The sequence below is a fragment of the Artemia sp. Qi Xiang Cuo genome, chromosome 9 (assembly GCF_049724085.1).
Source record: "Artemia sp. Qi Xiang Cuo chromosome 9, ASM4972408v1, whole genome shotgun sequence".
Taxonomy (NCBI): Eukaryota; Metazoa; Arthropoda; class Branchiopoda; order Anostraca; family Artemiidae; genus Artemia; species Artemia sp. Qi Xiang Cuo.
In genome coordinates this window covers 47,815,183-47,830,904 of record NC_142802.1, presented here as the reverse complement: position 1 = coordinate 47,830,904, position 15,722 = coordinate 47,815,183, and the positions used below count along the sequence as shown (strand labels likewise).

The following is a 15,722-nucleotide window of genomic DNA, read 5'->3' as shown; positions in this document are numbered from 1 at the left end:
TTCTTTTGAAAATTTCACCTCCCTGGATACTTTCCTCTCCATGAAAGTTTCTTCCTGTGCAAAATCCCCCCAGCAGAAAATTCGTCCACCCCTCCCCACCCTAAATATGTGTCTATACTTCCCAATAACAAATACTATACGTAAACAATGAGCAAATGTTATAATTTAAAGACCTTTCCCCGGGAGACTTTGGGGAGTCATGTTATCTCCAAAGACATAGTTATTGGGCCTTTTAGCTATGCTGAACAAAATAGCTCTCCCAAAATTTTGATCGGACGATTTGGAGAAAAAAGTGGCATGGGAAGGGGTCTAGTTGCCCTCCAACTTTTTTGATCATTTAAAAAAAACACTAGAACTTTCTATGTCCGTTAGAATCAGCCCTCTCCCTACGTTCTAGACCCACTGGGTCGATACGATCACCCCAGACAAAAAAAATAAGGGGCGTTCCCCCTTTTATCGAAAACCAGAAAAATTTTCTCAGACTCATAGCGTTTGATGGGTAAGACTAAACTTAATGAAACCTATATATTTGGATTCAGCATAATAAGCCAATCCTTTTAATACATCTATTAGTATTAAAATTCTGTTTTTTCGAGTTTCGGTTACTATTGAGCCAGGGTCGCTCCTTACTTACAGTTCGTTACCACGAACTGTTTGATTTAGACCCTCCGTCCTCTTTGAGTTTTTACTCGCTACTTTACAATCTATTTCATTGTAAGAAAGGCTGAGATGGCTAAAACAGTTTTTACAGATGAAGGATCAAGGAAGATTGTTCCTTTTTTGCCATCCATCTAGAGCCAAACGAAAAGGTCGCAATGCAGGATTTAAAGGAAATCGGTACTTCGTGGGAGGGGGGTAAAGAGTGAAGCTTTGAATTGGCATAGAGGGAGACTCAGTTGCTGCAGTTAGATGTTAGTAGTAGCAAAGTCTTTTTTGTAGGATATTGCTAACCTTAGCAATTTCTCTTTTTTCCTATCAAGCCCTCTTCCTCTCCGTTAAGAGCAGGTATATATACCTGGAAGAGTAGAGTTGCTTTATTCTTGACGCCACCCACAGGCGTGTAAGAACCGTAACTTAGTGAAACTTCGATATACTATTAAGATTAACTGATGCTTGATGTCTTATCTTACGCAATTTAATATCTTACGCAATTTCCACTTATTTTCATAGGTGCTAGAAAAAATCGTCACGAAAACTTGTCTCAGAAAACGCACCCTTAGAAAATTTACCTTCGGGGAAATGGTCCCAAGCAAAATTGCCCCCCCCCCCTAAGGAAAAATCGTTCAGGGAATAAGTCAGCTGTTCTCTACCAAAACCTAGTATCTGCATTTTTCAAATCCTGTAAAAATCGTAAAATAGTGATTCTTTTCATTTTTGAATGGGAGGAATAGATGAAGATAGAGTTTTTCAGCATATTTTTCCAGCGCTGCTTTCTACCTGTCTTTCCTACCCCGTTTCTTGGTGATCGTAGATTATAGGTTTTGTAATTCTCGTATATTCAAAATAGGCTTCGCCTGGGGAAAACTGATGAAATTTTGTTTTAACCATGCAGATACTAGGTCATGTTCAACTAGAAACCCATCAGCCTTATGCCTAGAAAAAAAAACTCTTTGCAAAACGAAGTGACAAATGAAAAAGAAAAATATATAGCATAAATATATTAAAACCTCAGTAAACTTTATTACTTTCATCGCGCATTAATTATTGCAATCCTATTGATGCACAGGCTTTTTTGTGATCAAACATGTATTTATATTGGTTCTCATGCCAGTGTTCGTCGAGCTTAAGAAATGATTTAGAAAATGCCTAGTCAGCTTTTCCTTGTCAGAGGAAATAGACATTAATGGCTCATACGAATGTCCGTTCCTTTGGATTTGATTTGTGTGCTGGAGTGTTAGATTCAGTCGGTTCCATTAATCTTTTTATTTTCTGCTTTTTCTAAGATTCCTTGCCGTTAAATTTGCGGGAAAAATCTTCTTCATTTGAATTATGCCGCTTCTGTACCGAATAGCGGAAATTACACTACAGAATGTAGATTATATATGACAAATTTCTAAAGTCACAGGTGAAACAATAGACTACATATTTTGCATGTATGGATTTACTATGTAATGCTTAGGAAATGTAGCTCAGTTGGTCAGTAACTTGACTATATTTTCAAATAGCCACCTATGACTCTTTCTTATTTGTTTGAACGATTCTTCTTTCTAGAATGATTACTAGTTTGTTATTTTAATATTCAAACAAAGCGTCTGCATTTTCTTCAGAAGTCTATTTTTGTCCCCTTATCATGAATACTTGAATATTTTTGCTTGAATTATGAAAACAGTTAAAAATCTCACTTGCGCGAATTTAAATGTTTTTGTTTAAATTAAAACTAACTCGAATTCCCGTAGTATCAGTATGGATGACGAAACACTGAAACAAGCTTCAAAACTTTGATATATATATAAATAATTAGAACGCCATCTATATTTTTGAATTGCTAAATTTTCTTGCCGAGACTGATTAGTTTCATTTAGTTTTTTTTTCAGTCTTGCATTTTCTAATTCTTGTTAATTGTGATTTATCTTTAAACTAGTGAATTTTTAGCTCACTCTTCAGTTCGATTTTGGGTTCACCGTTCCTAAGTTATCTTATTTTCGTTTAAATCATTGTGAATTTTATGAAATCATTCTATAGAAAATAGGGTATTCTCTGTCTTTATAAATAGTCCAAGATGGATATACCAATTCTTTGACAGATTCATCAATATGTGCCGCTTTGATTATGTTTGCCATAGTAACAAGAAAGAAGAACCAGAAACAAAAATAATGCTTATTAAGAATAGACTGCAAGTGGTTGGACTAAGTCCAACTTTGCTGTAAAACTAAAGAAGTTACCGAAATTGTTTATATTTCAAGTTCGCTTTATTTGCTTGACTTAAAAAAAAACTATAAAGGATTATATTTTTAAAACCGGCTGGTGTGTTTAGCTCACTTTTGGCATTGAATGAATTTAAAAAGAAAAGTATAACAGAATAATCTGAAAAGATAATATCATAATGAAATCTGAGATAAACTCATAATTTTTTATTTTTCAAAACTTGAATATAACCTTGATACCTTAACGTTAATTCAAAAAATGACGTTTGAACTTTTTAAGTCCATGAATCCAAACGGTATATTTTACCGAAAATCTTTGTTAGAAGGATCTCAAGGCCATTAAAGAAGATTTACAGAAATAACGTAAAATGTTATTTAACTGGTATATTTGTTCTAGTAACTTTGGTGTAAGGACAGAAATAGTAATGATAAAAGACTGCTACAATCTCGTAGTTACAATAATATAAATATAACCAATACAGTTTTTGGTTATAAGATTTGCCCACACATTGGTAATGTGTTGACATGATAATCAATAGGGCCAATTCTATTGATTATCATATTGTAACTTGAAGACTGACTACATTAATACAGGATACTAGGGTATATAGGGGGGCTGTTGTTGATGTTAAAAGTAAAAGTCTTTATCTGATAGTATTTTACAATTAACTTACAGCTAAATTTTATAAAGGGTAAACTATCTTTCGGATAGTTGTGACATTGATAGACTCCAGGGTGAGAATTTTAAAGGAACTTTCAAAGAAAAGTTGGATATGAAACTGGTGAGTTCAGAATTTGGCAATGTGGAAGATGGATGAAATCATTTTAGGAAAACATTTTGCGAGTAGTTGAAGATGTCTTGGTGATGAAAGTTAGAAACACTGCTAGTAATATTATTGAATACTCTGTAAGCTTGTTTGAAGTCAGGAGGGGCTGCTCAAAGAGTTTTCTTACTTACAGATCTTACGAGAATGAAAGAAAAGTGAAAGAAAAAGAGAAGACAGTAAAGCATAAATTAAGGAAAAATGAAATGGAGGTCCGTATAAAATTACCGAGGATCTGGAATACGTGACCAGACGACATGAGAGTAAGATATTGTAATGGTGGTTTAACAAACTTAGCGGAAGTAGTTAATCAGAATTTGACCCAGTTAAAAACATGAATGGATTTGAATTAGTTGTAAAGAAAGTGTTGAAGAGAGATTGGCAGAACGTTGTTGTTAGAAATATTGTACAACAGAAGAGAGAGAAACAAACAGAAAGAGAAAAAAAGGGTTGCAGTTCTTTCTTAAATTTTTCTGGGAGACTCTTTTAATCCGTGGATTCTTCCCAGTAGAACTCGTCCAATCACATGTCAGATTTTATTGTTTTTATGCATTTCACATGAAGTTTGAAGAAGTCGAATCTGAATCCTCTTTTAGGGGCTGTTAGAACACGATGAAATGAAAGACTGGATGTCTTCCAAATATCTTCCTGAATATCCATCCAATTTGTTCCTAAATTTCCTTTCTAAACAATAGGAGGCGAGAAGTTTCCTCGGAGCTCTTCCCTTCTGTTCCAAGCAGTAATTCTCAAATAAATACTAGGGACTGGCCTAACCCTTGTTCCTATTTGCCCACAAATCTTTAATAGAACTCAAGGTTCTCGTGTTGCTGAATGATCTAGCAATGTTGGTTCTGCTGTCATGGCTACTAGAGCTGGATGTAATTGGGGCATCTCGAATCTTGCCTCGGCATTTAGACGATTATTTGTAGAGAGTTTGTAATGCCTTTAAGCCTTGACCCTGGAAATTTAAGTTATATTTTCAACTACCAAACCAAAAATTACTTGCGATTATATCAATATGGGGCTTTGAATCAAGCTTGGTGTAAACATATTTTAATATTATCATACAGATAAACCGAATGGGTAATTCAATCTTTTTGATACAAGATTTTGAAGTCACTTACATAGGAGGAGTGTGGTCTAGCCCTGGGCCCCTAACAAATACCTGAATCCATGGAACTTATTATTAAAATTACCAAACAATTTTATTTTTTTATTTTTGACCCCCCCCCTCCCCCTCCTAAAAACTTCTTGGGCACGTGCCTGGTTGACGTCTAAAAGGTTTAATTTAGTTGAAGCTACAACTTTTTTGAAGTTGCTCCTGCAACTTTTTTCTGGGCGAAACCGAGCAGAGATTGCAGCAACCCATCAAGTTACCAAACTAGCGTCGATCTAGTTTATGTATGCCTTAGGTTTCATTCCTTTATTGACTGTAATTTCTTCTCGGTTGAGGTTTAACATTTCATATACCTGCTTGTTTTCGGTTTCACATTTTCTCTTTACTCATTTTTGAATATTTATATTTATTAGTTTAATGTAAAGATAGTCCTCCGATAGCCATTCTTTTTATGGCTCTTGAGTTTCCGTTGGACTATTAATTTATCTTTATTTATGTTTCCTATGAAAATGATTTCATCGACTTTATTATATTATTACACTTTGAAAAAGTATATTTATTTTGTGTAAAACATACGAAAGTGAAGTGTAAATCAAAATTCAGGTTGTTCGTATGAATTTGCTTCTAAAGGGGGAGGGGCGCAACTTTGGAATTGTTAAAAATCAGTCAGTTACAGGTAAAATATGAGAAGCTACATGATTGATTGTAAAAAAAAAAAAAAACAACAAAAAAACTTGAAATAAAGAAGGGGAGGGAGAAGGCGAAAGCCTTTTTCTTTGTATGTAAAAATATTATTTTCATTTGTATGTTTGATTGTAAAAAAGAAAAAACTTGAAATGATGGGGGAGGCGAGAAACAGGGGGGGGGAGATGCGGAGGGGGAGGCGAATGCCTTTTCCCTGCATAATTACATCGGTCGAGGCAATTTTGCTTTAATTATAGAGAACCTGAGTGATAAAAACAATGTTTTGTTTTACACTCCCTGCTGGGAACTAAGGAAAACTTGGAGGATATTAGTCAGTGTTAGTGGAATTCCTTCTTTGTTTTAAGCTCTAGTGTCAGATTTGTTTTTCCTTTCTCTTTTAGAGAATAGATGTCAAACTGCTCATAAAAGTAAACTTGTTTATTAAAGCTGTATTGACTTTTCCTTACAATTTTTCTTTTGCCAATTCTGCTAAAAACGCCCTTTAAACGACCATAGCTATCAAACTGCTTTTAAGAACAAGCTCTCTATCTCATGAGTTTTACAATTGGTCCCTGGCCTGTATCGAATGGGTGCGGGCCCTGATTTTTTTTTTTTTTTTGCGGGGCCCTCTTTAAATATTTAAGTAAAATATAACTTCATAGTAGTTTACGTACGTAAAGTAGTTCATGTACGTAGTACAAAATGTGTCTAATATAGGACCATCCCGATTAAATCCAATAAATTTGATATGAACTTTTACGGGTATTAGTTTTCTATATTATAAAGTACATATTATATAATGATAAACACATAAATAAACCTCATCCGGCAATGCAAACTTAAAATAAATATATTGTTAATTATTTGAGTGATTCATAATCCCTTATCGCCAAACAAAATTTGCTGTAAATTTAAGAATATTTTTGGTTCATTTCGATGGTAACGTGGGTTCCTTTCAAATGCCGGGTCCCTTTGGGCCCAGTGGCCCTTTATCCGCCCCTGATTGGTCGCACGACTTATCATATTTTCCCGGTAATCGACCGATTTTTAGACCTTTTTTAAAGTTGCGCCTCCCTGCCTCTTAAAAGGGGTTCATGCGAGCGACCCAGTTCTGATTTATACTTTACTTTCTTGAAATTGAACTTGTTTGTTAAGCTGAATCGACTTATTCATTAAAGATTAAGGACTAAACAAGATAAGAATACGATCCTTTTACAAGTCTGTAAAAAGATCTTGATTTTGTATTCTGCAAGCGATAGAAAATATATTGGTCGAAACTGCTGTGACCAACAGGGAAATAACAGGGAGTACAGGAAAATCATGAAAAAAGTAATCCTTATGTTTGGCAGAAAGAAAAAGAAACCTTTCTTTTATACCCTCTAAAAGGATAATATTGCCTAAGCCTTTTGTGGTGATAAAATCTTTTTAACCATTTTCTTTGTTCAAGAGAAACAATCATAAGCAAGGAATGTACTTGTATTTTTTCTATTTTATTATTATTTTCTTAGGAGAAAACAGCTATAAGGAATTCATTTGTCATTATTATTCCGAATAAGCTATTAAATGCAGTTTTCTATCAAATTAAAGTGACGAGTGAACTTAGAAATTTAAATTAAAGTAAATTAACGAAATTGCTAGAAGGACAATACAATACAACTGAACTAGCAGTTTAATCTTTGAAGCATTTGAATAAAATAAGTTAAACTTAATATCTTATTGCTCTTCTGTCAGAACAGTTTTGAGAGTAAAATATAAAGAAAAACACACCTGTTCTCTAAATTATCCGGTAAAGTTTTATTGGTACTCTCGCAGAAGCATTTTAGAATGCAACGATTACAGCCAGCTGGTTATCAAAGATGCCGGGGGGGGGAGGGGGGAGGGGAGGTAAATTTACAAATTATAAATTGTTCCGTGTAATCGACGGAAATAGAATGTTTGATGGATTGAAATGCAGAAAACAACCGAATGTCCGATCCTTGCTGTTTGCAAAGTCTATCTGAAAATCCTTTAGCTTTATTGAAGTTCCTAGAACGTATGTCAAGCATAGAATGTAAAATTTTGGCCTTAATATGGCCATTTTCGTTTGACGAAGACCTTCAGGAACTTACTGAAAATAGGAGTTTTTGCAACATGTAGTCATAGACGTTCAGATTCCTAAAGCTCTCTGCTAAATGTAAATTGTAGACTCTCTATTAGGGTTACTATTTTTTAAATATACTTTTAAGAATATTCTCTTAGTTTTTTAAGTTCCATTTTGTAATTCTTAAAACTATAAACTACTGTTATTCCTCTCTAAATTTTTGGAGATTTCGTGATTTATTAGGATTCTTCTGATAAATTTTATATTTTATTGTAGCATGTCCTGACGGAAAATGGGGCCCTGGATGTAGAGACGAGTGTCCTTGTATGAATAATGCACGTTGTGATCCCCTTTTTGGAGCTTGTACATGTTCTCGTGGATGGACTGGAGAACGATGTGAATACCCTTGCCCGCTTGGCACCTATGGACTTGAATGTAAGCAGACATGCCAATGCCAGCAAAATAGCAGATGTGATCCTGTATCGGGAGAGTGTGTCTGCCCTGATGGCTGGAGTGGACCATTGCAAGTATTTTCTTGTTTTTGAAAAGCCAAGGTGGATGATTAAAACTTGACATAGCCTACAGAAATATATGTACACAGGGCTATAGAGTATGAGCCAGAAAAGGTACTGATTTAGCTCCAAAGGAGTTTTGAGGTGTCCAAAGTAAGGCTTTTGAGTTGAGAGAATAACTTGTCCACTTAGGATTCGGAGCAAGTGAAAGTGAACCATTTCCAACTCCAGTATATAATTTTCAATCTAATAAAACACACTGGGCTACAAAGCGCTATTTAAATTAACTTGAGGAGCTATAAGGCAAAATTTGGCACCTTTATGTTTTCGAATTGAAGTTCAAAGTAAAAGTTGTTTAGAGTTCCTTCTCTTAAAATTAAGAGAGGGCTTTTGACGCTCTGGTCTAGAAGTCCACCCGCCGCGGGAAGGAGATTAACCTTAACCCTAGAGAAATCCTTACCTACCCGTACTACAGTCTTAATTATATTATATATAGAAGCTATAATCTTAACAAATCCGCTTGGTAGCCCTAGTGCTAACAACGACTCTATAATTAAGCTTCTATCCACTCCATCAAACGCCCCTTTTAATTACATGAGCTGAATAGATGAGATATTTTTTTTTTACAAAAACTGTTGAATTATTGGTACCTTGTTATTTCAACAGCAGAAAATTGGTTCACACTATGAAAAAGAGTAAAAGGAAAAAAGCATAAACAAGTCAAAGAAAAAAGAAAAAATTACATTATGACAAGAAAAACTAATTGCTGAATGGGTTTACTTCGAGATTAGTGAAACTTGGACACATATATATATATATATATACAGATGAAAGACTTCATCTGATTAGTTCAACTTTCATCACTAACTTATCTCGAATGCTAGACCATTGTTTGGATGGCTTTGTAAGACCATGACATTTTTCATGACAAAGAAAACACAAAACCAATTTTTTTTAAAGCAAGCTGTTGCGTAATAAAGCTGTTGTCAATTGGAAATATCGATTTCAATATAATTGCACCAGCAGCAGCAACTTCACAGTCATTTGAGTGCAAAAATTGTTCACCACTTCACCTTATATGTGACCAAATCTTAATTATGGCAAAATACATTTTTCAAAATCTAAAAGGGGGCAGTTTTGTTACTTTTTTCATTTTTTCACTAAAAAAACAAAAAATCAACGGGGGGGGGGAAAGGTTTAGTAGGGGAGGAATTTCTGGGAACTTCTTATTCAAGTTTTCAATGAATTTTGTTTATTATTGGCCACCCGCCTGAAATAAAATTCATCTGTACATGCCTGTTCTTTGAAGTTGCCTTTATCTTTCTTAACGTCATTCAGTTTGTGATAATTTATCTTATCTTTTCTTATTAACCTAGTCTATACTTTATTCACCTAGTCTATACTTTTTTCCTAAGATTTTCTTGGATTCATTGAACGGATAAATCTAGTAATATTTTTTTTTGCTTAAATAATATTATGCTTCTAACTAATGTTTTGAAGCCTCGATGATCCTTGTAAAATTGCTTGAAATGTTGTATATAGAGATTCGTGCAGTGTTTGCAGTGTTTTTGCTTCGCAGAGAACTTGACAGAACAATCAAAACAAATAAAAACTTTAAGATTTATTATGGAACAGTTGGGGGGGTAAATCCCATATGCAGGAAGTAATAAGTCTTTATAGCTATGCAGAGTCATACTTGTATCGACTCGGGAGTCAAAACAAAGGATGTCCCATTGACAACTTTTGACAACTCTGACAACTCTGTCCCATTGACAACTTTTCGGTAATTAATCTTGTTTTTATAGCAACAATATCACTTCTGGGGAAAAGTTAAACTCCGCTTTGGTTCCTATTGCTTCCTTGAACATTAGTTTCAATGTCTGAGGCATTTCGTTCATCTATTGTTTGCGGTGACTTTGCAAATAATTGAAGGGAGCCGTCATATCACTTACCAACTTAAATAGACTTAAAGTAAAACTGAAGTCTGTTCTTCGTTACCAGAGTTAGACCTCTTTGGATATAAAGTCGGGACAGCAGCTTTTTTTACGATACGATACGAATTTATTATGTCAAATAACATGAATTAAATAAGACACAAAATATAATTTAATTATTCACACTTCCTTGTCACTTACTTATTAAAATGAGACATAAAATATTGTCGAAAAGGCAATCTGTATCGGTCGGTAACCGCGGGCTTAAAAGGCTCCAGTTTGTTCTGGTGCCTTGTATTACACCCTGTTCGTGCCGGTTCAGGGAGCAAACCTCGATGCCTGCTTGACTCCAAACGCTCCTGTCCAAAGGCCATTGTAAGCTGGTGTCGCCTGGCATTAAGTCTTTCTAGGCCTAGGATTTTAAGGCTTTCATCATATTTCGTGAATACCGGACGTAATATCACACGGGTAGCTCGTTACTGCACATTCCCAAGGTCATTTCTTTACTCTTTACTTAGCCCCGGATGCCACACAGGACAAGCATACTCTAAAACCCTCAGACTGTACAGTTTATAAAAAATCAAATGGAAAACGACTAAAACCGAATCGCTGAATTGTAACTAGATTACGGAACGCTATTCGCCTTCTTAGTACTATTTTGTATATGATCCATCCGTGACGTTTTTGAGTTAAAAGTCACACATAAAATTGTCATGTTATTTACAATTTGCACATTTATAAGTGCATCAATTTGCACTTTGACTAGGAACTTCTTTTATTCAAAAGCGAGCTTGCTCATTTCTCTACATAAAACATTCAAAGGTATCTAAGAACCGCTGTACCAATTGACAGGTTAGGTGCTCAGAAAATAAATAAAGTAATTTAGATGATATGATAGTGCATTCATGTATACGGGGTTTCCAGTTTGTGATTGCTTTATAAAGCCACTATGCTAGGAAATCATAAGTCATTAGTATATATTGGAGAAAACAGGATAAAATCCCCATCGGTGTGTTACCCCACACCCACACCCCTTCCATCAAGAACCAGTTAATTAAAGTCATAAGAATAACACGGTAATTTTGTGTGTGTTCTGTTTATTACCCTACACCCCTTCCTCCCAAGAGCCAGTTAATTAAAGACATTAATTTTTTCTAGAAAGTATCAATGACTGCCCTTCCTTATATGTAGGGAGATACTATAATATCATTTATTTTATTTATTGATTTTCAATGGGTACCAGAGCTAGCTACCTGTTTAACTGACTCTACCAGAGATGCCTTTGGCCCCTAAATTATTGATCTTCTCTCCCGGGTTTGGATTCAAAGGAGCACCGACTAGGGCAACGAATATTTTTGTGAAAATCGGTAATTTAATTGCTAGTAACACCTTTTTTAGCTATAGCATTCAATTTGATGTTAAGTGCAATTGTTTTGGAAAATTTGAGAAATGTTGTATTTCTTGTGCCTTAGGTTTGATTTTAAGTGTTTCTGAAGTTGTTGGCATAATATGCTAAGTTTCATAATTTTTCATTGCGGTCATCTCATTTTTCTAGGAAGTATCTCTCATATTTATTACACTATTTTGCCAAACGTGTTCAGAACTCTTAATCTCACTAAAGGCGAAATGTGATAGTAGGAAGAGCCAACTTTCGTAATTTCTTTTGGCGCTATAAATGTACAAAATAAATTTTAAAGACAGGAGGATTTTATCAAAGAACTTAATGTCTAACTGTATCAAAATAATAATAATTCATTTGAAATTAACTCTTGTTCAGGGAACTCATGGTTTTCCCACTTATCATTGTCACTTAATGGTCTCTTTTTCTAGCATATTATGCTAGAAAAAGCATAATATGCTTTTTCTTATTCTGTATATTATGAAGTAAGAATTGTTTTCTAACTTCACGCTCTCCAAATACTTTACCACCACCGCCACCCCCTGATGTGCAAATATATAGCCCAAATTATATAAGTCTAATGCATTCTGTCACCCGTCACTTGTATTTGTGGCTATATATACATATTTCAGATGTTTGAGAAAATTCGTCAAGAGCCTTAATTTCGGGAAAAATATATTTATGTGAGTGACATCATTTTTATATACATCAGTATTACAATGACGTCACACTTACATTTATGAGGAAAAATTAAAGATTTTCAGGTATGGAGAAGTACATTAAATTGCTTAAAGAGCAAAAAACTGGTAATTGCCAAAATATTTGTGGCCTATATATTTTGACAAGGGATTACAACAATTTCAAAACCTTAAAATAGACTAAAGGTATGTTTCAATGCCTAACCTTCTGAAATATTAAAATTATGCATTGTCATGATCATCGCTTTTTTCTTTAGTTTCAAGTCATTTCGTGGCAAATCAACCATTTAGCAGAGATGCAAAGTGTTCGTTCCACCTTGAAAGGTTGGACACTATGCTTTCAAGGAGTCCCCTCCATTAAAAATAATAGAGGAGACGAAAAAGTTAAATTGTTCCCTCAATTATATGAGATAATAATTTTTCACACATTTTTATCACGTCTTAGACATCATAAACCAAATGGTACATTTATATTACAAGTTGCCACTAGCACAGTGGAGTAAGAACTTTCCTTCGGTTCCGAAGGATTTGAGTTCCATAATATATAACTCAGAAAATGTTAGGTTTTATACACTATAGTTGATGGCAACCATGTCTAACATCGCTTTTTGAATTTTTTTTTTTTTTTTTGTTTATACAGGTGTGAGAAGCCTTGTCCTCCTGGAGTCTATGGGCGTGATTGTGGCAGCCCTTGCAAGTGCCAAAATGGTGGAACCTGTCACCCGTCTACTGGTGTATGCTTCTGTCCTTCAGGATGGACTGTAAGTTTTCCCTCCTCAATTCTCATAATCTAGTTTCAACATACAACTTTTTGGTGATTGATAAACAGGAATCTAGCTAAAAGAGAAAATTTTGAATAACATTAAGACAAATTGATTATTATAAGATAGTAATTGATTATCATAAAATTGACCTGAAGAACGAAAGATTAACTAATTGTGGAGATGCTGTCATTGATTTTAATAAGTTTTTAACCAGTCGTAATCGAATTTTAACAGCTAATTTTCCGGTAGTATCCAGAAGACGTTCGTTTCACTTTTCTTAGATTCTTACAGGGAAGAGAAAACAAACTTCAAACGGATCCTGAAAATCAGAATATGACCAAATGTACATTTTTGCGAGTTTATGTACTGTAGTCCCGCTCAGACTGCTCTTTTCATCGGCAAGGATTTAATTCAGTTTTTATCCTAGTATTATCATTACTATTATAATTAATAGACTAAACGACAACCTTGCAAGATCTTGGATTCAAAGGGTCATAAATCGAAGACAAAACTTTAAATTAAGTTGCAACCAGCTTGAAAGGCCGTTAAAGAAGGAAATGTTATTTAGATTTGAAATTGTATAGCTACATTGCCTCAGGTGGTTTGTGACATCACCGGGGTTCAAACACGACAGTGTGATTTTTTTTTAATATTTTGTAAGTTGGGATGAAGCTGATGAAGGTTCATAATTTTGGGAACGAAATTAGTCAAATATGAGTAATGTACATGAACCGAACACATTTTTTACTATATTAACATTGGCCAGTTTAGGATTCTGGTATAAATTTTAAATTCATAGCTCTTGAAAGTAAGCCTTTTAAAGTGAGAATTTAGTAGTCGATCTAAGGGTGAAAATTTCTCAAGATGGGATTTTTTCAGTCGAACTTACGAAATGTTGGACTAAACGTCTTTATCAATAACATTACTAAGTTGCTGCAAATTCGTATGACTGGGTAAAGGTGTAAACGAACGTCTTTTTGCTAACTCGGTTTTTTTTTTTAGTAATGAAACTTTCAGGATTACAACCTATTTCTATATATAAGTCTTGGGAAGGTGCTCTTAAGCTCGTCCCTTTATTCCTCTAGCTAGAGTCTAGAGCATCAATGTCTCGTAAACTTGCAAAGTTTTTTTTTTAACTGATGAAAATTTCTGTGAATGGATCTAAAACCCAAATTAAAATCTGAGAATTAATTTTTAATCTTTAACCGCCTATTTTCTACGCCTCTAAACCTTGAAAGATTTATATTTACTCAAACTTTAAAGAAAAAAAAAATACAAGAAAAAAGACTTAACTTTTGGGTGCTTCCTTACCAAAGATTACAAGCCAAGTGAAGCGGGTACTAATTTAAACTTTACAATCTGCAATCAATAAAGAGTATAATTCAATGAGGAATTTTAAAGAAAGTGAAATGGATAAGAAATTAATTGAATGTTTCGGCTTTATATCAAAAGCTATCTTCAGAAATATAAATGAGTAGCATAAATATAAAATTAAACTCCCGAGAACAAAAAAAAACCTAAAACCAACAATATAACAGTCTCAGCATCGTAACTGTAGTCGAAAAGCAGAAATTTGGAAAATTTATTTGAAACAGCACAAGGTCGTTTTTTTGCGCCTCGGATCAAGAATCCGGTGTAGAGGTGAAAAGTGAACGAATTGATTAATGCGTAGCTTGGCTAACTAAATCTAAGCAAGTTATGAACATTTTGATAGTTTGAAGTATAAAGACATAGAATGCTCTAGTTTTCACTCGAGGCTTTGAGGCTATAATAAATATTTATCTAAGCGAAAGCTGTAATATCTATTATAATAAATTCAATACCATCTACTTAACGTGGTTTTACAAAAAACGTTTCTATGAACGGGTAGAAATTTAATTGTAAGTTTCGAAAGTTAAAACAACAGATAATATTAAAAAAGATGACGCATCAGCGGTTTCAATATTAATGCACCGATTCATATTATCACCTGCTTATACGAGTATTTTGTTTTTTGCAGTGTTGACATTTTACTTTGAACTTTGTCGAGCTGGCTTCTCAGAAATATAAGAAATATTCGATGGCGAACTTTTTTTGGTCATTTCTTACTCTACTTTTAAAGAATATCCCATTAAAAGTGTAAATTTAAGAGTCAGTCGATTGCATTGACAGTACTAAATTGTAACATATTGTAGTACTAGAAATGCAAAAAGTAGACCTGATCAAATTTGTATTTTACAACCCAATTAATTTTAACTAAGACACTTTGAATTAAAATCCTACACAATAAGCAAATTATTCGTTTATGTTTTAAGTCAAAGTGTCAATAAATTTAAATCTCCGACATAACTAGAGTTGCAAAGATTTCTTATTAAAATTGCAGGGATATGGTATATTGCAGTATACCATAGGAAGTCTGAACTAATTCAGTGATGTCTTCACAAAACATATGTAATTTCCTCTTTTTTCTATTCATTGATTACCGACGCTTCTTGACTAGAAGATGAGATTTTACTGCAAAATCCCGTGGGCCATAGCGACACAAAAAATAGAAAACCACAAAAAGGATAATATAATATAAGTAATATAAGATAATATAAGTAAAAAAAAGCTTCTATATAAGGGTTTATGCGTCGATATTAATTCAGTGTTAATTTTTAAGGTATATTTTTTAAATTAGACCTTCCTGTTTCACGGTTCTACAGCAAAATGTGAAAGCAGTGAAATAGAAACTTCGTATCTTACCATTTTCACGCCAACATAAACACACTTCCATGTTTCGTATTTGCAGCGGCTCATTTCCTTCTATAACGGAAATCAATCTGCACCCGTAGTTTCAATCTCCTCAAATTATTTTCATAATAGAT

At 34.0% G+C, this 15,722-nt stretch overlaps 1 protein-coding gene across 1 annotated transcript in view; it reads left to right on the top strand.

Moving 5' to 3' along the window:
- The window catches only part of LOC148948733 (uncharacterized), a 111,251-nt gene that overhangs the window by 60,911 nt on the left and 34,618 nt on the right, over window positions 1–15,722 (top strand). The window contains exons 4-5 of the mRNA XM_089095005.1: window positions 7,846–8,092; window positions 12,753–12,873. Coding sequence (XP_088951131.1) covers window positions 7,846–8,092; window positions 12,753–12,873 — 368 coding nt within the window. The remainder of the gene's footprint in view (window positions 1–7,845; window positions 8,093–12,752; window positions 12,874–15,722) is intronic.